This window comes from Coregonus clupeaformis, chromosome 17, assembly GCF_020615455.1.
Source record: "Coregonus clupeaformis isolate EN_2021a chromosome 17, ASM2061545v1, whole genome shotgun sequence".
Taxonomy (NCBI): domain Eukaryota; kingdom Metazoa; phylum Chordata; class Actinopteri; order Salmoniformes; family Salmonidae; genus Coregonus; species Coregonus clupeaformis.
In genome coordinates this window covers 56,745,612-56,767,508 of record NC_059208.1, presented here as the reverse complement: position 1 = coordinate 56,767,508, position 21,897 = coordinate 56,745,612, and the positions used below count along the sequence as shown (strand labels likewise).

At 44.1% G+C, this 21,897-nt stretch overlaps 1 protein-coding gene across 1 annotated transcript in view; it reads left to right on the top strand.

Moving 5' to 3' along the window:
- LOC121586782 (CUB and sushi domain-containing protein 3) overlaps nucleotides 1-21,897 on the top strand; it is a 759,103-nt gene that overhangs the window by 472,464 nt on the left and 264,742 nt on the right. Inside the window, exons 19-21 of the mRNA XM_041903753.2 lie at nucleotides 1,457-1,573; nucleotides 7,382-7,597; nucleotides 8,728-8,916. Of these exons, the coding sequence (XP_041759687.2) occupies nucleotides 1,457-1,573; nucleotides 7,382-7,597; nucleotides 8,728-8,916 (522 nt within the window). The remainder of the gene's footprint in view (nucleotides 1-1,456; nucleotides 1,574-7,381; nucleotides 7,598-8,727; nucleotides 8,917-21,897) is intronic.

Genomic DNA, 21,897 nt, shown 5'->3' with positions numbered 1-21,897 from the left:
ATGGTTGCCCTTAGTTTGAAGATGTAATCCGGAGACGTGTTTTCTCCATCTCCTTAGCTATCATACTCTAATTCCAAAACTCGGTCCTCCAGAAAGTGGAGAGCAACACTTATGCAGTTCTACAACGCAATATATATATATTTTTAAACAGCGTTAGACAGGATTACCTACACATACTGACCAGCTCAAATAGACACAAGTGTGCAACATGGCAGACCAATCCAAACTCATCTCTCGGCATGTCCAACCCACTCATTATCTCAGTCAATCATGGCTAGCGGGAAGGTTGCTGTATTTTTCTGTGGCTAAACCAAATGTGCTCGTAATTTAACAATTGTATTCGTATTTACAGATGGCAACCAAGTTTGTTAGTAAGGCACATGAAAGTTCACATGTTCCAAAAAAAACGCATTTTGATAAAGAAATAAGTTTACGTTCAAATGGCTCTCCTGTGAAGTAGTGACGCACGACATATACCTAGTTTCCTGAAACGAGTCACATATGCTGAAATGTTGATATTTGGGGTTCTTGGGTATAGAAATTGAGGGCACAGCATGTCAAAATTAAAAAAAATCTTGTTTGGTTCATTTCTTGCTCAGAGAGTGAGAGAGCGAGGGAGAATGAGGGGATGGGGAGAGGAAAAGAGAGAGACGAGTGAGGAACAGAATAAGATCAGTGTTGTTGTCCACATTTCCCTGTACGATAAGGCTTTGTATTAAGTGCTCTAAAGAAGTTGCTCCATTTATTATTGATACAGCGCTGCATCTGTCTGGGACAGATAAGTACAAGTGCCTGGTGAGAAGGAAGAGAGGAGAGGTTAAGAGGAGGAAGAGAAGAAGAGAGGTTTCACTTCCTCAATCTCCCTCAAGAGATACAAAACAACATCACATCAGATAAAACATGCCAAACTGACTTCGCTTTACACTGAGGGTCACTGTTTGTCCATGACATGGCCGCTATTGCCCCCTTAGGCAAGGCACTTAACCCCTAAATCTGCTCCAAGATTACCGCTCTGGTTGTTTGCGACTCAGAGGGTTGAGTTCACCTTTTTACTGCAGTGGGCTAAATCAGGGTCACACAGAGTGTTTCTTGGTAGTCTTAAACCAATCTACTTTGAAATAAAAGTATACACCTCACACACATGGTTATGGGCTTGAAATAAAGAAGACACCTGTACAATGTCACATATAGAGTTGAAATACATAACATTTTGAGTTTGCATCCCAATATTACACTTTATATACATCACAGAAGACTGAAATTCTAACAAAACTGTTTAACATATAAACTCCGGATTTTCGGCGTAAAAAAAGTAAATATTTTTTTATAAATTATGAAAGATATTAATAACATTCCACCCATGGGGCCACTAGGTCATTTGACTGCAGGAAAGGGCATATTTCTGTTCTCTGCAAAAACATGGACAATAAAGTGTTTCACCCTGTATGTTCCCCAGCGTTGTGTGGAGGGGACGTGCGAGGGCCCGGCGGCACCATCCTGTCCCCTGGATACCCTGAGATGTATCCTAGCTCACTCAACTGTACCTGGACGGTGGAGGTCAGCCACGGCAAAGGTAAGCCTTGGTTAGCTTAGCGTCCTCCCTGAGCTCCTCTCCCTATTGGTCTAGATTGGCGTCCTCCCTGAGCTCCTCTCCCTATTGGTCTAGATCGGCAAAGGTAAGCCTTGGTTAGCTTAGCGTCCTCCCTGAGCTCCTCTCCCTATTGGTCTAGCTTAGCGTCCTCCCTGAGCTCCTCTCCCTATTGGTCTAGATTGGCGTCCTCCCTGAGCTCCTCTCCCTATTGGTCTAGATCGGCAAAGGTAAGCCTTGGTTAGCTTAGCGTCCTCCCTGAGCTCCTCTCCCTATTGGTCTAGATTGGCGTCCTCCCTGAGCTCCTCTCCCTATTAGTCTAGAATGGCCCCCAAGCTGTCCAGTCAAGACTGAGCTATCCGTGTCTGGAATTAGCCAACAGCGTAGGTGCTGACTTTTAAATTAAAGTTTGAGAATATATATTGAATGCTCTTAGGTAGCTAACACTCTAATTCTGTTATGCCTATAATCCCATAATGTTCTTATGATACTACAAACATGAGGTATTCATAATGGAATGTGACCCATCATAACTCTTTTTGACATACAGTACCAGTTAAAAGTTTGGACACACCTACTCATTCCAGTGTTTTTCTTTATTTTTACTATTTTCAACATTGTAGAATAATAGTGAAGACATCAAAACTATGAAATAACACATATGGAATAATGTATTAACCAAAAAAGTGTTAAACAAATCAAAATACACTGCTCCAAAAAATAAAGGGAACACTTAAACAACACATCCTAGATCTGAATGAATGAAATAATCTTATTAAATGCTTTTTTCTTTACATAGTTGAATGTGCTGACAACAAAATCACACAAAAATTATCAATGGAAATCAAATGTATCAACCCATGGAGGTCTGGATTTGGAGTCACCCTCAAAATTAAAGTGGAAAACCACACTACAGGCTGATCCAACTTTGATGTAATGTCCTTAAAACAAGTCAAAATGAGGCTCAGTAGTGTGTGTGGCCTCCACGTGCCTGTATGACCTCCCTGCGACGCCTGGGCATGCTCCTGATGAGGTGGCGGATGGTCTCCTGAGGGATCTCCTCCCAGACCTGGACTAAAGCATCCGCCAACTCCTGGACAGTCTGTGGTGCAACGTGGCGTTGGTGGATGGAGTGAGACATGATGTCCCAGATGTGCTCAATTGGATTCAGGTCTGGGGAACGGGCGGGCCAGTCCATAGCATCAATGCCTTCCTCTTGCAGGAACTGCTGACACACTCCAGCCACATGAGGTCTAGCATTGTCTTGCATTAGGAGGAACCCAGGGCCAACCGCATCAGCATATGGTCTCACAAGGGGTCTGAGGATCTCATCTCGGTACCTAATGGCAGTCAGGCTACCTCTGGCGAGCACATGGAGGGCTGTGCGGCCCCCCAAAGAAATGCCACCCCACACCATGACTGACCCACCGCCAAACCGGTCATGCTGGAGGATGTTGCAGGCAGCAGAACGTTCTCCACGGCGTCTCCAGACTCTGTCACGTCTGTCACATGTGCTCAGTGTGAACCTGCTTTCATCTGTGAAGAGCACAGTGCGCCAGTGGCAAATTTGCCAATCTTGGTGTTCTCTGGCAAATGCCAAACGTCCTGCACGGTGTTGGGCTGTAAGCACATATACCACCCTCATGGAGTCTGTTTCTGACCGTTTGAGCAGACACATGCACATTTGTGGCCTGCTGGAGGTCATTTTGCAGGGCTCTGGTAGTGCTCCTCCTGCTCCTCCTTGCAGAAAGGCGGAGGTAGCGGTCCTGCTGGTGGGTTGTTGCCCTCCTACGGCCTCCTCCACGTCTCCTGATGTACTGGCCTGTCTCCTGGTAGCGCCTCCATGCTCTGGACACTACGCTGACAGACACAGGAAACCTTCTTGCCACAGCTCGCATTGATGTGCCATCCTGGATGAGCTGCACTACCTGAGCCACTTGTGTGGGTTGTAGACTCCGTCTCATGCTACCACTAGAGTGAAAGCACCGCCAGCATTCAAAAGTGACCAAAACATCAGCCAGGAAGCATAGGAACTGAGAAGTGGTCTGTGGTCACCACCTGCAGAACCACTTCTTTATTGGGGGTGTCTTGCTAATTGCCTATAATTTCCACCTGTTGTCTATTCCATTTGTACAACAGCATGTGAAATGTATTGTCAATCAGTGTTGCTTCCTAAGTGGACAGTTTGATTTCACAGAAGTGTGATTGACTTGGAGTTACATTGTGTTGTTTAAGTGTTCCCTTTATTTTGTTGAGCAGTGTATATTTTATATTATCGATTCTTCAAAGTAGCCACCCTTTGCCTTGATGACAGCTTTGCCTTCTCTCAACCAGCTTCATGAGGTAGTCACCTGGAATGGTTTTCCAACAGTCTTGAAGGAGTTCTCACATATGCTGAGCACTTGTTGGCTGCTTTTCCTTCACTCTGCGGTCCAACTCATCCTGTGGAGGCCAGGTCATCTGATGCAGCGCTCCATCACTCTCCTTCTTGGTCAAATAGCCCTTACACAGCCTGGAGGTGTGTTTTGGGTCATTGTCCTGTTGAAAAACAAATGATAGTCCCGCTAAGCGCAAACCAGATGGGATGGCGTATCGCTGCAGAATGCTGTGGTAGCCATGCTGGTTAAGTGTACCTTGAATTCTAAATAAATCACTGACAGTTTCACCAGCAAAGCACCCCCACACCATCACACCTCGTCCTCCATGCTTCACGGTGGGAACCACACATGCGGAGATTATCCGTTCACCTATTCTGCGTCTCGCAAAGACATGGCGGTAGGAACCAAAAATCTCAAATTTGGACTCATCAGACCAAAGGACAGTTTTCCACCGGTCTAATGCCCATTGCTCGTGTTTCTTGGCGCAAGCAAGTCTATTCTTCTTATTGGTGTCCTTTAGTAGTGGTTTCTTTACAGCAATTCGACCATGAAGGCCTGATTCACGCAGTCTCCTCTGAACAGTTGATGTTGAGATGTGTCTGTTACTTGAACTCTGTGAGGTGCACTCTGAGCTGTAGTTAATTACCGATTTCTGAGGCTGGTAACTCTAATAAATGTATCCTTTGCAGCAGAGGTAAGTCTGGGTCTTCCTTTCCAGTGACGGTCCTCATGAGAGCCAGCTTCATCATAGCACTTGATGGTTTTTGTGACTGCACTCCCGAGTGGCGCAGTGGTCTAAGGCACTGCATCACAGTGCTAGCTGTGCCACTAGAGACCCTGGTTTGAATCCAGGCTCTGTCGTAGCCGGCCGCGACCGGGAGACCCATGGGGCGGCGCACAATTGATCCAGGGTAGGGGAGGGAATGGCCGGCAGGGATGTAGCTCAGTTGGTAGAGCATGGCGTTTGCAACACCAGGGTTGTGGGTTCGATTCCCATGGGGGGCCAGTATGAAAAAAAAAAATGAAAAAAAAAAAATAATAATAATGCACTCACTAACTGTAAGTCGCTCTGGATAAGAGCGTCTGCTAAATGACTAAAATGTAAAAAATGTAAATGCTAAGACCCTGAAACTGAGCTGCAGCACGGTGGCCAAGACCATGTAGCGGTTTAACAGGACAGGTTCCACTCAGAACAGTCCTCGCCATGGTCGACCAAAGAAGTTGAGTGCACGTGCTCAGCGTCATATCCAGAGGTTGTCTTTGGGAAATAGACATATGAGTGCTGCCAGCATTGCTGCAGAGGTTGAAGGAGTGTGGGGTCAGCCTGTCAGTGCTCAGACCATACGCCGCACACTGCATCAAATTGGTCTGCATGGCTGTCGTCCCAGAGGGAAGCCTCTTCTAAAGATGATGCACAAGAAAGCCCGCAAACAGTTTGCTGAAGACAAGCAGACTAAGGACATGGATTACTGGAACCATGTCCTGTGGTCTGATGAGACCAAGATCAACTTATTTGGTTCAGATGGTGTCAAGCGTGTGTGGCGGCAACCAGGTGAGGAGTACAAAGACAAGTGTGTCTTGCCTACAGTCAAGCATGGTGGTGGGAGTGTCATGGTTTGGGGCTGCATGAGTGCTGCCAGCACTGGGGAGCCACAGTTCATTGAGGGAACCATGAATGCCAACATGTACTGTGACATACTGAAGCAGAGCATGATCCCCTCCCTTCTGAGACTGGGCCGCAGGGCAGTATTCCAACATGATAACAACCCCAAACACACCTCCAAGACGACCACTGCCTTGCTAAAAAAGCTGAGGGTAAAGGTGATGGACTGGCCAAGCATGTCTCCAGACCTAAACCCTATTGAGCATCTGTGGGGCATCCTCAAATCGAAGGTGGAGGAGTGCAAGGTCTCTAACATCCACCAGCTCCGTGATGTCGTCATGGAGGAGTGGAAGATGACTCCAGTAGCAACCTGTAAAGCTCTGGTGAACTCCATGCCCAAGAGGGTTAAGGCAGTGCTGGAAAATGATGGTGGCCAAACAAAATATTGACACTTTGGGCCCAATTTGGACATTTTCACTTAGGGGTGTACTCACTTTTGTTGCCAGCGGTTTAGACATTAATGGCTGTGTGTTATGTTATTTTGAGGAAACAGCAAATTTACACTGTTATACAAGCTGTACACTCACTACTTTACATTGTAGCAAAGTGTCATTTCTTCAGTGTTGTCACATGAAAAGATATACTCAAATATTTACAAAAATGTGAGGGGTATACTCACTTTTGTGAGATACTATATATATATATATATATATATATATATATATATGCTAGAAAAAAATTATGGGGGGTTGGAAGTGATGCAGACAATTACATTGATGGAAGTTACAATCTATCTGAAATATTAAAGCTGATCTACCCCCTAAAAAAATAAAATAAAATAAAAAACACTACCTTGTCACAACACAACTGATTGCCTCAAACGCATTAAGAACGAAATAAATTCCACAAATTAACTTTTAACAAGGCACAACTGTTAACTGAAATGAATTCCAGTTGACTACCTCATGAAGCTGGATGAGAGAATGCCAAGAGTGTACAAAGCTGTCATCAAGGCAAAGGGTGACTATTTGAAGAATCTCAAATATAAAATATATTTTGATTTGTTTAGCACTTTTTTGGTTACTACATGATTCCATATGTGTTATGTCATAGTTTTGATGTCTTCACTATTATTCTACAATGTAGAAAATAGTCAAAATAAACCCTGGAATGAGTAGGTGTGTCCAAACTTTTGACTGGTACTGTAGATAACTATTCTGTCTGCAGATTTAATTAAGAGAGACAGGCAAACAATAAGTACAAATGTTGATACTGTAGAATTAAATATGAATTAATAAACGGCTGAAGAATGGCTTCCTATTCTCTTTATCAGCAGCCTGGTGAAAGGCAGTGTGGGATGGAACGGACAGGAATACTGATTCACTGTAGGTCCTCTTCCCAGTCCAGCCCATCTCTCTGAAATATAATTATAATACAAGGCTCTGGGTTGAGAATGAAAATTCTTTGGAATTTTAATTTCCCATGGCTGCTAAGATATTCAATATGGACGGTCATTATGTTTCTCTGAATAATCACTCCGAATTGAAATGCAGTCTCTCTACCCCCTCATTTAAGAAAATAAAACCCAGAGCCCTCTTTTTTATATGAACTGACCTCAACTTTGAATGTAATGAGATTAAGTCCACTCTCTCTCTCTACTTGGCTTTTCTCCTCTCAGATTAAGCTGTCGTTTAAATTGAATTTGATAATTTCATCAGGGAAGGCTGACAGGTAGCTTGAAGCGTATTATTGGCGGTTCACCTCTAGACCGGGCTTATTATTGGCTGAACACCTTTGTGTTTGTCCCAATAGGAGTCCAATTCACCTTCAACACCTTCCACCTGGAGGATCACCATGACTACCTCCTCATCACAGAGAACGGAAGTTTCGTCCAGCCTCTTGCGCGCCTCACGGGTAATGAGCTGCCCTCCCCCACCAACGCAGGGCTCTACGGGAACTTCAAGGCCCAGCTGCGCTTTATATCTGACTTTTCTATATCCTATGAGGGATTCAATATTACCTTCTCTGGTGAGTAGGAGGATTGTGTGTGTATGCGTGTGTGTGTGTGTGTGTGTGTGTGTGTGTGTGTGTGTGTGTGTGTGTGTGTGTGTGCGAGCATGCACGCATGTTGTTGATCTCCTCTGTACTTCAGTGTGCTGCTCAATTCATGCACCTTGGTGGGAAAGCGAGGTAGTTGATCCAAGGCCTTGGGTAAGAGACAAATGCGTGTGTGCACACGTGCACGCTTGTGTGTGTGATTTGAGGGAGAAAGAGAGAGAGAGAGAGAGAGGAAGAGATAGAGATTGATGGGGCAGTCGCTTTGCTGTTTCTGCTTATTAAAGTCTTACTAAAGTCTCCTAGCAGACTGAGTGCTTCTTTCCGCCTAGCTTCACATGCCTCCAGTGCTCTGTCCAGCGCTCTGACATCCCCTACCTCACCACAGAGACACACATCTTCAATACCTTTCAGTTAGTCATCCCTGAAGTGTTTTGGGGTCATATAGAAAGATATTGTACCTTTATAAATCTGAAGTGTCCTTCAGGATGTCACCCCTTCTGAGACATAAAGCAGATAGATGTTGACAGGGTTTGTTGACGGCGTTTAATAGTGTGTGTGTGTTTGTGTGTGTGTGTGTGTTTGTGTGTGTGTGTGTGTGTTTGTTTGTGTTTGTGTATATTCATTGTGAGTGTGTGTGTGTGTGTATTCATTGTGTGTGTGTGTGCGTGTGTACTGTACATCAGGGTTTGTTGACGGCGTTTAATAGTGTGTGTGTGTGTTCATGTGTGTGTGCGTGTGTGTTTGTGTGTGTGTGTGTTTGCTTGTGTTTGTGTATATTCATTGTGTGTGTGTGTATATTCATTGTGTGTGTGTGTGTGTGTGTATATTCATTGTGTGTTTGTGTGTATGTGTGTGTGTGTGTGTGTGTATATTAATTGTGAGTGTGTGTATTCATTGTGTGTGTGTGTGTGTGCGTGTGTACTGTACATCACAGGTGACAGGTAGGGTGCGTCCTAAATGATACCCTATTCCTTTATAGTGCACTACTTTTAACCAGAGCCCTATGAATACAACTTGGAGTATGCACTGCATTCAAACAAACCCTCACTGAATGTACATGATCGAAAAGTTTCACTTGACACAACTTCCTTCTTCTTCAGAGTACAACTTGGAGCCGTGTGAGGACCCGGGGATGCCACGGTTCGGCCGGAGGAACGGCTACAGCTTCAGCATCGGGGACGCCCTAACGTTCTCTTGCAACACGGGCTACCGGCTGGAGGGGGTGCCAGAGGTGATCTGCCTTGGAGGGGGGAGGCGCATGTGGAGCGCACCTCTGCCAAGGTGTGTGGGTACGTAGTCACCTGCTTTCATTCCCTTACAACTATTGTTATAGAGCTTGTGGTTGTTGTGACTTTACTGTAGATCTAATTACAGTAACATTTAGTGCTGGGCTGTGTATGAAAACCTTACTGTTTCCTCAATTCCTCTCAGAGTGCATTGGAAGAATTGATCCAAGATCACTTTGAGAGGAATCATTGAGGAAGCAAAGACAGAAGTAGCAATGATTTGACAGCTAGTACCTTTCCCAGACAGCCTTGCTTCTGCGTGTTTAGCCATCACACCTGATTCAAATAATCAGCTGATCTTTCAATCAACGGCTTGATTAGCTGAATCAGGTGTTTCACTGCTGAGATGGGACAAAACCCTGCAATACTGTGGCTCTTCGGGAGCAGGTTGGAGGATCACTGATATAGTGTTCATCATGGACTTTTCCTTGCCTGTTGAGTTCTGAGCTCTGAGAAGGAGTAGGGAGGCAAAACTGTAGGAGAGTGTACTCTGTTTAAGCGATGCCACGGTAAAACCACAGACACACACAGAGACAGACAGGTGGACACACGGACAGAGGGGGGGACAGACAGACACACAGCCAGACACACACACTTTCTCTATCCATCTACATCAAACTCAATCTGCTCCCTGTCCTCTGTCCCTGTAGGGGAGTGTCTTTGTGTATCACTAACAAGCTGGGAGAGGTCAAATGGGTTGTCAACGGGGCGAATGCAAAGAGACTAGCATGGCTGCATGGTGCTTTGATAGAGATACTATGCAGTGAGCTATGAATCTCACTGGTCTCAATGTACCAAACAAACCCCAGTCTGATAAACCACCTGTTTAGTGTGGTGCCCCGACCCGGGTTCGTTGATATTTGTTTTCTTTCAAGTAGTTCAGCTGCACTTAATTGAAATCGTCCCAACAGTCCATGTTCTGCCCATCTGACACTCCAGGTAGGCTCAATTATACACTACAAATATTTGATAAAAATATAATACTATTTGAACCCAGGTCTAGGGGTTACACTGTTTCCTCCAGTTTCTTCCTCCCCAGACGAGGTTACTACTGCTCTTGTCCCCCCATCAAACCTGCCTCTTCCTGTTTTTTACACTGCTTACCGTGCTTTAGGAGAGTAGTGATTTACATTCTGTCATGTAGAGATGTTCCTGGATTGTACTACATCTCTCTCTGTCCATTCTACCACGCGGTGCCAAGTAAAAGGAATCCAGCAATCGCTCAACATCCATCAAATCCCAAATGCGTCTGAATAAAACAGTATCTCCTGGAGTGTATCCACACATCCATATCGGCCTCTCCCTACCTACCAGGCAGAAACAGATTATAAATTATAATAATGGAGAACTTTTCAGATTTTTCCAACGGAGCTGCACCTGCCATTTTTCATATTCATTGAAAAAAAAAGTATTATGTCACCGCTGTTGGTGTGTGCCGTACGTTTTCTTGCCTTGACCCTGTCGTTCAATTTTGCATGTTGTTCGTTGGCACCAGATCTCCAAACTTGAGCACGTCTTCAAAAACCAGGGGCCAGTTTCACAAAACCTTCTTAAGAAGTCATTTCTTCTTAACTGCCATTTTTTACCTTTAGCTAAGTTGCTATTCCTCAAAAAAGTTATTGGAAATGTTCTTACGTTTTTTTTTCCTATGTTTCTTCCTAAGAAAAAAGTAAAGAAGAAAATGGAATTCTTGAAAATAATGTTTTAGGAAATGTACTTAACTTTAGGACAGCTAAACCCTTGTCTTTTGACGAATGGATACTTTTGTAACCATCAACGTTTTCTTGTGCCACTGCCACAGAAACAGTTGGCTACTGGACATTTAAATACAGCAAGAAAACTAATTAAACGCGCATTATCTAGCTAGCTAGTAATTAACAATATATTACAATATTCTACAAATGTGTTAAATAGTTAGCGTTGGCTCCTCGATTTGCAAAAAGAACTTGGCTAATTTAGCTAATAATAACGTCGTTAGCTATGTTAGCTAATGTCGTTATGCGTCAGCTAACGGTCGCGCAGTCCCTCTATCACTGTCTCTCCTATCATGGACAACACTTTCTCCTCCAGCTGGTCCACACGAATGGTCGATACCCCTCCTCCAGTCTTCTTCAACTCCCTGCTTCTCTCAGCTCCCTTCCCTTTAGCAGCCGACTTGATGTCAGACCACTTTATTTTAGAGTGTCACTGTCCCTTGCCATACCCCCGACGGCAGAGACAGACTCGGCCACTCTCGCCCATCCTCTCTTTTTGGTCTCTGCAGCAATGCAGTTATCGAGTCTCCCCAACAGCAACTTTTTCCTGGTTGCTATTTCATCCACCATCACTTCAAGGTCTTGTTTGCTGAACTTTTTATTGCGCTTTCCTTGGTTATGCATTTAAATTTTTGGAATACAGTTGAAGTCGGAAGTTTACATTCACCTTAGCCAAATACATTTAAACTCAGTTTTTCACAATTCCTGACATTTAATCCTAGTACAAATTCCCTGTCTTAGGTCAGTTAGGATCACCACTTTATTTTAAGAATGTGAAATGTCTGAATAATAGTAGAGAGAATGATTTATTTCAGCTTTTATTTCTTTCATCACATTCCCAGTGGATCAGAAGTTTACATACACTCCATTAGTATTTGGTAGCATTGCCTTTAAATTGTTTAACTTGGGTCAAATGTTTCGGGTAGCCCTCCACGAGCTTCCCACAATAAGTTGGTTGAATTTTGGCCCATTCCTCCTGACAGAGCTGGTGTAACTGAGTCAAATTTGCAGGCCTCCTTGCTCGCACACGCTTTTTCAGTTCTGCCCACAAATGTTCTATAGGATTGAGGTCAGGGCTCTGTGATGGCCACTCCAATACCTTGACTTTGTTGTCCTTAAGCCATTTTGCCACAACTTTGGAAGTATGCTTGGGGTCATTGTCCATTTGGAAGACCCATTTGCGACCAAGCTTTAACTTCCTGACTGATGTCTTGAGATGTTGCTTCAATATATCCACATAATTTTCCTTCCTCATGATGCCATCTATTTTGTGATGTGCACCAGTCCCTCCTGCATCAAAGCACCCCCACAGCATGATGCTGCCACCCCCGTGCTTCACGGTTGGGATGGTGTTCTTCGGCTTTTAGGAACCCCCTTTTTCCTCCAAACATAACGACGGTCATTATGGTCAAACAGTTCTATTTTTGTTTCATCAGACCAGAGGACATTTCTCCAAGAAGTACGATCTTTGTCCCCATGTGCAGTTGCAAAATGTAGTCTGGCTTTTTTATGGCGGTTTTGGAGCAGTGGCTTCTTCCTTGCTGAGCGTCCTTTCAGGTTATGTTGATATAGGACTTGTTTTACTGTGGATATAGATACTTTTGTACCTGTTTCCTCCAGCATCTTCACAAGGTCCTTTGCTGTTGTTCTGGGATTGATTTGCACTTTTCGCACCAAAGTACGTTCATCTCTAGGAGACAGAACGCGTCTCCTTCCTGAGCGGTATGACGGCTGCGTGGTCCCATGGTGTTTATACTTGCGTACTATTGTTTGTACAGATGAACGTGGTATCTTCAGGCGTTTGGAAATTGCTCCCAAGGATGAACCAGACTTGTGGAGGTCTACAATTGTTTTTCTGAGGTCTTGGCTGATTTCTTTTGATTTTCCCATGATGTCAAGCAAAGAGGCACTGAGGTTGAAGGTAGGCCTTGAAATACATCCACATGTACATCTCCAATTGACTCAAATTATGTGAATTAGCCTATCAGAAGCTTCTAAAGCCCTGACATAATTTTCTGAAATTTTCCAACCTGTTTAAAGGCACAGTCAACTTAGTGTATGTCAACTTCTGACCCACTGGAATTGTGATACAGTGAATTATAAGTGAAAAAATCTGTCTCTAAACAATTGTTGGGAAAATTACTTGTATCATGCACAAAGTAGATGTCCTAACCGACTTGACAAAACTATAGTTTGTTAACAAGAAATTTGTGGAGTGGTTGAAAAACAAGTTTTAATGACTCCAACCTAAGGGTATGTAAACTTCCGACATCAACTGTAGCTAGTCTGATGGTTATAATGTCTGAAAAATAACTCGTTTTTTGTTTATAAAGGGTTCACAAGCCAACTACAAAAATTCTCAAGTCATAAAACAGATACATTTAATAAAATGGAAATATCAACACTTTATTATAGTGGGCCAAATCCTAGCATCCCTGTCACAAAGGCTTATTTACTGGTTTCAAGCACGTCACTCATGTCAATGTCACATAACAAGATATTTACAAAGTTCTTATGAAAGATGTTCACGAAGTTCCTAAGAAACTATGAATTCCTAAGAACAGCTTGATCTATCTTATCAACTTCTTATTTTTTTCCTCAAGAAACTTCTTAAGTTTCTTAGTAAGTAGTGTTTTGTGAATCTAGCCCCAGGCCTCTAATTCATATTTTGGCAAGACTTTTCAAAATGGCTTCAGGTATTCTGTACGCTTCATTGGTACAGTACACAGTGGGCAGTGAAAAAAACAGAAATCTAGCCTTTTATCATCAATACACAGTGGGCAATGATAGTCTTTTAGGGAGGCTGAAGGGGTTTGTTTTTGGATGTGGATCTTTTTTTTTTTTTTTACTGCTGCCTGCCACCAGACCTCCAGCAGCCTGTTGGTTGGTACAGTGTACAGTATGAATCATGTGTGGCAGATAGGCAGTAACAAAAGCTTCAAGTTTCCCAGCCATCCATCACAAATATCGATTTCTGTAACCACCCCAAAACAAACAACCTCCACTTTCAAATGAGAATGAATGTGTTGTGCAACCGTCAGCACCAACAACAGTTTAGATTTAAAGGTATCTTCATAACCTGAAGGAGTTCTGATGCCCCATTCAAACCCTGACCTATGCAACATAATCATACAGTGGGGAAAAAAAGTATTTAGTCAGCCACCAATTGTGCAAGTTCTCCCACTTAAAAAGATGAGAGAGGCCTGTAATTTTCATCATAGGTACACGTCAACTATGACAGACAAAATGAGGAAAAAAAATCCAGAAAATCACATTGTAGGATTTTTTATGAATTTATTTGCAAATTATGGTGGAAAATAAGTATTTGGTCAATAACAAAAGTTTCTCAATACTTTGTTATATACCCTTTGTTGGCAATGAAACAGGTCAAACGTTTTCTGTAAGTCTTCACAAGGTTTTCACACACTGTTGCTGGTATTTTGGCCCATTCCTCCATGCAGATCTCCTCTAGAGCAGTGATGTTTTGGGGCTGTCGCTGGGCAACACGGACTTTCAACTCCCTCCAAAGATTTTCTATGGGGTTGAGATCTGGAGACTGGCTAGGCCATTCCAGGACCTTGAAATGCTTCTTACGAAGCCACTCCTTCGTTGCCCGGGCGGTGTGTTTGGGATCATTGTCATGCTGAAAGACCCAGCCACGTTTCATCTTCAATGCCCTTGCTGATGGAAGGAGGTTTTCACTCAAAATCACATGATACATGGCCCCATTCATTCTTTCCTTTACACGGATCAGTCGTCCTGGTCCCTTTGCAGAAAAACAGCCCCAAAGCATGATGTTTCCACCCCCCATGCTTCACAGTAGGTATGGTGTTCTTTGGATGCAACTCAGCATTCTTTGTCCTCCAAACACGACAAGTTCTATTTTGGTTTCATCTGACCATATGACATATGACATTCTCCCAATCCTCTTCTGGATCATCCAAATGCACTCTAGCAAACTTCAGACGGGCCTGGACATGTACTGGCTTAAGCAGGGGGACACGTCTGCACTGCAGGATTTGAGTCCCTGGCGGCGTAGTGTGTTACTGATGGTAGGCTTTGTTACTTTGGTCCCAGCTCTCTGCAGGTCATTCACTAGGTCCCCCCGTGTGGTTCTGGGATTTTTGCTCACCGTTCTTGGGATCATTTTGACCCCACGGGGTGAGATCTTGCGTGAGCCCCAGATCGAGGGAGATTATAAGTGGTCTTGTATGTCTTCCATTTCCTAATAATTGCTCCCACAGTTGATTTCTTCAAACCAAGCTGCTTACCTATTGCAGATTCAGTCTTCCCAGCCTGGTGCAGGTCTACAATTTTGTTTCTGGTGTCCTTTGACAGCTCTTTGGTCTTGGCCATAGTGGAGTTTGGAGTGTGACTGTTTGAGGTTGTGGACAGGTGTCTTTTATACTGATAACAAGTTCAAACAGGTGCCATTAATACAGGTAACGAGTGGAGGACAGAGAAAACTCTTAAAGAAGAAGTTACAGGTCTGTGAGAGCCAGAAATCTTGCTTGTTTGTAGGTGACCAAATACTTATTTTCCACCATAATTTGCAAATAAATTCATTAAAAATCCTACAATGTGATTTTCTGGATTTTTTTTCCTCATTTTGTCTGTCATAGTTGACGTGTACCTATGATGAAAATGACAGGCCTCTCTCATCTTTTTAAGTGGGAGAACTTGCACAATTGGTGGCTGACTAAATACATTTTTTCCCCACTGTATGTGACACATACAGTAAACAGCGCTTTCAGAAAGTATTCACACGCCTTGAGTTTTTCCACATTTAGTTGTGTTACAAAGTGGGATTAAAATGGATTTAATTGTAATTCTTTGTCAATGGTATACACAAAATACTCTTTAATTTCAAAGTGTATGGAAATTAAAACACATATATCTTGATTACATAAGTATTAAACCCCCTGAGTCAATACATGTTAGATTCACCTTTGGCAGCGATTACAGTTGTGAGTCTCTAAGAGCTTTTACCACTTGGATTGTACAATATTTGCCCATTATTCTTTTAATAAATCGTAAAGATCTGTCAAGTTTGTTTTTGATCATTGCTAGACAGCCATTTTCAAGTCTTGCCATAGATTTTCAAGCTGATTTAAGTCAAAACAGTAACTAGGCCAGTCAGGAACATTCAATGTCATCTTGGTAAGCAGCTTCAGTGTATATTTAGCCTTGTGTTATAGGTTATTGTCCTACTGAATGGTGAATTTGTCTCCCAGTGTCTGTTGGAAAGCATACTGAACCAATATTTCCTCTAAGATTTTGCCTGTGCTTAGCTCTATTCCGTTTCTTTTTATCCTAAAAAACTACCTAGTGCTTGCTGATGATAAGCATACCCATAACATGATGCAACCACCACCATGCTTGAAAACGTGAAGAGTTGTCACGACTTCCTCCGAAGCTGCCTCCTCTCCTTGTTCCGGCAGGCTTCGGAGTTCGCCGTCACCGTCCTTCTAGCCACTGCCGCTCCTCATCTCATCATTCCATTTGTTTTGTCTTGTTTATTACACACACCTGGTTCATATCCCCTCATCAGTGCCTGTATAAGTGTTCCCTCTGCCCCCTTCTCTTTGTGTGTGCTTGTTTATTGTGGAGGTTAGAGAAGCTCGGTGGAGCTCCTTGTATTTTGTGTTGCCGGGATAATTCCCTGTGTGCCTTGTTGTTTCCAGTGCGCCTGTTTTGCGCACTGGAGTGTTTTGACGCATTACAGCGTAACTCTGTGTTTCGGAATAAATCCTGTTATTCTGTGATTTACCCTCTTGCGCCTGACTCCTTCGAAATCACTCATCACAAGAGTGGTACTCAGTGATGTGTTGTGTTGGATTTGCCCCAAACATAACGGTTTGTATTCAGGACTTAACGTTTATTTCTGCAGCATTACTTAGTGCCTTATTGCAAACAGGATGCGTGTTTTAGAATATTTTTTTATTCTGTACAGACTTCCTTCTTTTCACTGTGTAATTTATGTTAGTGTTGTGGAGTAACTACAATGCTGTTTATCCATCCTCAGTTACATCCTATCACAGCCATTAAACTCTTTAACTGTTTTAAAATCACCATTGGCCTCATGGTGAATTCCTATCCTTCTCCTATAGGCCCATTCATCACAGCAGGTGGCATTTATGAGGGACGCCATGCTCTTTCCACAGGGTGCAATAACAGTCACATGTGATCGCATACCTGAGCCGACAAGGTGAAAAATCTGTCGATGTGCTCTTGAGCAAGGCACTTAACCCTAATTTGCTCCAGGGGTGCCGTACTGCTATGGCTGACCCTGTAAAACAACTATTTTTACTGCACCTATCCAGTGTATGTGACAATAAAACTTTTAAGAATGTTTTTAAGAAACTGACAGTTTGTCCCATCAGCATTCCACATGGGGTATGCTGTAAGCACCACTATTCTAAAATCAAAATGGATGCCTCATATTTGTCACAAACCAGATGTTTCATCTGATTATATTTGTAGTGTCCCTTTATCCTTGGTCTGCTTTAGAAATCTCAGTGCTGTGAAAACATGAGGCCAGTAATTCCTACTGTGAGGAAGCATCTGCTATTGGAATGTAATATGAAACATGCCACATTTCATCTTTAATTGTTTACATTTTATTTTTTATAATTACTTTATATGACTTATTGTCATTAATCGCGTTGTTTCTAATAACCGCTTTTGTATATTTACCTTTTAAAATTATAACTGGTTTAGCACATATTCGTTTTGTGAGAACTGCGAGATGTTTACCAGGTTTATTTGCCATTAAGTAGCATGCTTTATCTGAGTTGAATCTGTAGTTGTTGGCTCTCTGTCACGCCCTGGCTCGGGGGACTCTCGTATGTTGAGCCAGGGTGTTAGTTTCTATGTTTTTGTTGTGGGTCTAGGTTACTTATTTCTATGTTGGTCTGAGTGACTCCCAATCAGAGGCAACGAGTGTCAGCTGGTTGTCTCTGATTGGGAGCCATATTTAAACAGTCGGGTTTTCATTCGTGTTTGTGGGTTTTTGTTTCGAGTCTGTTTATGGTAACCGTGAACTGTCACGTATCGTTCTTTGTTTTGTTCGTGTTGCCTTCAGTGAGAATAAATATGTTTGCATTCAACGCTGCGCATTGGTCCACTCTGTTAGACGATCTGGACAGAAAAACCCACCTCTACTGGACCAAGCAGCGAGTCGAGGAGCCATCGCCAGGGAAATCGCTGGCAGATCTCTGTGGCAGCTTCGACTGGGTCAAGCCCATTGAGGAGCTGAGTGACGAGGGTTGGAGACAGAGGAGCGAGAGGTGGGCGAGAACAATGGAGGCCTGGTCCACGGGGAGGAGAGACCCCCAGAAAATCTTTAGGGGGGGGGCTCACGACGTCGGGGCAGCAGGAGGCCGCTATGGAGCGGTCCAGCGGGGTTGCAGAGGAGGCCGCCAGGTTACGGGGGCCACTGGTAGAAGAGGGGATGGAAGGTGTAGAGGCACGGCGAGAGGTACTGGGGTGTGTTACCAGTCCGGTCCGGCCCGTTCCAGATCCCGGTGTAGGGCCAGTGGTGTGTGTCCCCAGTACGGTCCGGTCTGTTCCTGCTCCCCGCACCAAGTCTGTGGTGCGTTTCGTCAGCCCTGTCCGGCCCGTTCCTGCTCCCCGCACCAGGTCTGTGGTGCGCGTCGCCAGCCCAGTCCGGCCCATTCCTGCTCTCCGCATCAAGTCTGTGGTGCGTCTCGTCAGCCCGGCTCTGCCCGTTCCTGCTCCCCGCACCAGGTCTGGGGTGCGCGTCGCCAGCCCAGTCCGGCCCATTCCTGCTCCCCGCACCAAGCCTGTGGTGCGTCTCGTCAGCCCGGCTCTGCCCGTTCCTGCTCTCCGCACCAGGTCTGTGGTGCGCGTCGCCAGCCCAGTCCGGCCCATTCCTGCTCCCAGCACCAAGTCTGTGGTGCGTTTGCGTCAGCCCTGTCCGGCCCGCTCCTGCTCCCCACACCAAGCCAGTGGTGTGCGTCGTCAGTTCAGCACGGCCCGTGCCTGTTCCCCACACCAAGCCAGTGGTGTGCGTGCGTCGTCCGGGCACGGCACGTCCTGTTCCACTGGTGCCTGGTCTGGCGCCGGTCAGATGCGTTACGCCGGAGCTAGAGCAATCCGCTCCACCAGTGTGCAGTCCAGCTCCGGTCAGCAGGACCAGACCGGACCAGGGTACTTTCGGAGGTTAGAGAGCGCAGTGGGGATCATGCCCGAGCCGGATCCGCCGCCAGGCGGAGTGCCCACCCGGTCCCTCCCCTGTTGTGTTTCCCGTTGGGCGGTCGGAGTCCGCGCCTTTAGGGGAGTACTGTCATGCCCTGGCTCGGGGACTCTCGTATGTTGAGCCAGGGTGTTAGTTTCTATGTTTTTGTTGTGGGTCTAGGTTACTTATTTCTATGTTGGTCTGAGTGACTCCCAATCAGAGGCAACGAGTGTCAGCTGGTTGTCTCTGATTGGGAGCCATATTTAAACAGTCGGGTTTTCATTCGTGTTTGTGGGTTTTTGTTTCGAGTCTGTTTATGGTAACCGTGAACTGTCACGTATCGTTCTTTGTTTTGTTCGTGTTGCCTTCAGTGAGAATAAATATGTTTGCATTCAACGCTGCGCATTGGTCCACTCTGTTAGACGATCTTGACACTCTCTTCAAAAGTAAAAGATTGTATTCCTGCTGAAGTTCAGAAATTGTATTTTCTTCGTTACCTTGCAAATATTTTTTATGGGCTTTTTCTAAGATAGTGATTTATTTTTCTTTAATTTTAATTTCTAAATCAGATTTAACTTTAGCAGAGTATGAGATTATCATTCCACTAATATATGCCTTAATGGCATCCCAAATTATATCTGAGCGTGTGGGCATGTGGGCCGGTAAGACATTTAACAAAAAACACACAATTTTTTAAATAAAGAATAACAAGAAGCAAAGTACGTCATTGTACTTGAGGCACTATTCCTTTTTAGGGCTTTTTAGCTCCGACTCCTCTGCTAATATATCCAAAGAAACACATAAATTTACATACATCTGAAGAAAGACTGCCCCTTAAGTACTGTTAGTTTGTATTACCTAATCAATTAAATTAAAGAATAGTGGCTGGTGGGGTCAACTTGGTGTGCGTGGGTCCTCCGAGAGACTGAGATGGAATGAGCGGAGGCAAATGTAAAAAATAAATAAATAAAATGAAATATTACATTTACATAAGTATTCAGACCCTTTACTCAGTACTTTGTTGAAGCACCTTTGGCATCGATTACAGCCTTGAGTCTTCTTGGGTATGACGCTACAAGCTTGGCACACCTGTATTTGGTGAGTTTCTCCCGTTCTTTTCTTCAGATCCTCTCAAGTTCTGTCAGGTTGGATGGGGAGTGTCACCGCACAGCTATTTTCAGGTCTCTCCAGAGATGTTCGATTGGGTTCAAGTCCGGGCTCTGGCTGGGCCACTCAAGGACATTCAGAGACTTGTCCCGAAGCCACTCCTGAATTGTCTTGGCTGTGTGCTCAGGGTCGTTGTCCTGTTGGAAGGTGAACCTTCACCCTAGTCTGAGGTCCTGAGAGCTCTGGAGCAGGTTTTCATCAAGGATCTCGCTGTACTCTGTGCTCCGATCCTGACTAGTCTCCCAGTCCCTGCCGCTGAACAACATCCCCACAGCATGATTCTGCCACCACCATGCTTCACTGTAGGGATATTGCCAGGTTTCCTCCAGATGTGACGCTTGACATTCAGGCCAACGAGTTCAATCTTGATTTCATCAGACCAGAGAATCTTATTTCTCATGGTTTGAGAGTCCTTTAGGTGCCTTTTGGCAAACTCCAAGCGGGCTGTCATGTGCCTTTTACTGAGGAGTGGCTTCTGTCTGGCCACTCTACCATAAAGGCCTGATTGGTGGAGTGCTGCAGAGATGGTTGTCCTTCTGGAAGGTTCTCCCATCTCCACAGAGGAACTCTGGAGCTTTGTCAAAGTGACCATCAGGTTCTTGGTCACCTCCCTGACCAAGGCCCTTCTCCCCCGATTGCTCAGTTTGGCCGGGCGGTCAGCTCTAAGGAGAGTCTTGTTGGTTCCAAACTTATTCCATTTAAGATTGATAGAGGCCACTGTGTTCTTGGGGACCTTCAATGCTGCAGAATATTTTTGGTACCCTTACCCAGATCTGTGCCTCGACACAATCCTGTCTCGGAGTTCTACGGACAATTCCTTCGACCTCATGGCTTGATTTTTGCTGTGACATGCACTGTGGGACCTTATATAGACAGTTGTGTACCTTTCCAAATCATGTCCAATTAATTGAATTTACCACAGGTGGACTCCAATGAAGTTGTAGAAACATCTCAAGGATGATAAATGGAAAGAGGAATTGTATTTTATTTTTATTTTATAAAAAAAATTCACCTTTATTTAACCAGGTAAGCCAGTTGAGAACAAGTTCTCATTTACAACTGCGACCTGGCCAAGATAAAGCAAAGCAGTGCGATAAAAACAACAACACAGAGTTACATATCGGGTAAAAAAACATAAAGTCAAAAAATACAACAGAAAATATACAGTATATACAGTGTGTGCAAATGTAGCAAGTTATGGAGGTAAGGCAATAAATAGGCTATAGTGCAAAATAATTACAATTAGTATTAACACTGGAATGCTAGATGTGCAAGAGATTATGTGCAAATAGAGATACTGGGGTGCAAAAGAGCAAAGTAAATAACAATATAGGGATGAGGTAGTTGTGTGGGCTAATTTCAGATGGGCTGTGTACAGGTGCAGTGATCGGTAAGGTGCTCTGACAACTGATGCTTAAAGTTAGTGAGGGAGTGCACCTGAGCTCAATTTCGAGTCTCCTAGCAAAGGGTCTGAATAAGGTATTTCTGTTTTTATATTTAATACATTTGTAAACATTTATAAAAAACTTTTAAAAAACGTATCAAAATGTGGAAGAAGTGAAGGGATCTCAATACTTTCCGAATGCATTGTATATTGATCTGTCTATTTCAAAGGCTAAACTATGTTGTCTGGCTTCTACACATAATAACAGTTTTGTTCGGTACGCGCATGAGCCTTCCTCAAGAGAAACACCGTTTTCATAAACATTGCTCCGAGGCATGTCAGTATCTCCAGTTTCGGCTCAATGAACACAGTTTATGATGACACAAACACACACATACTCATACACACACAGTGCCGTCTTGTGATCCAACGACTGTTGCAGTATTATCTATTATTAATCTAAAGGCTCTCATTGTCTT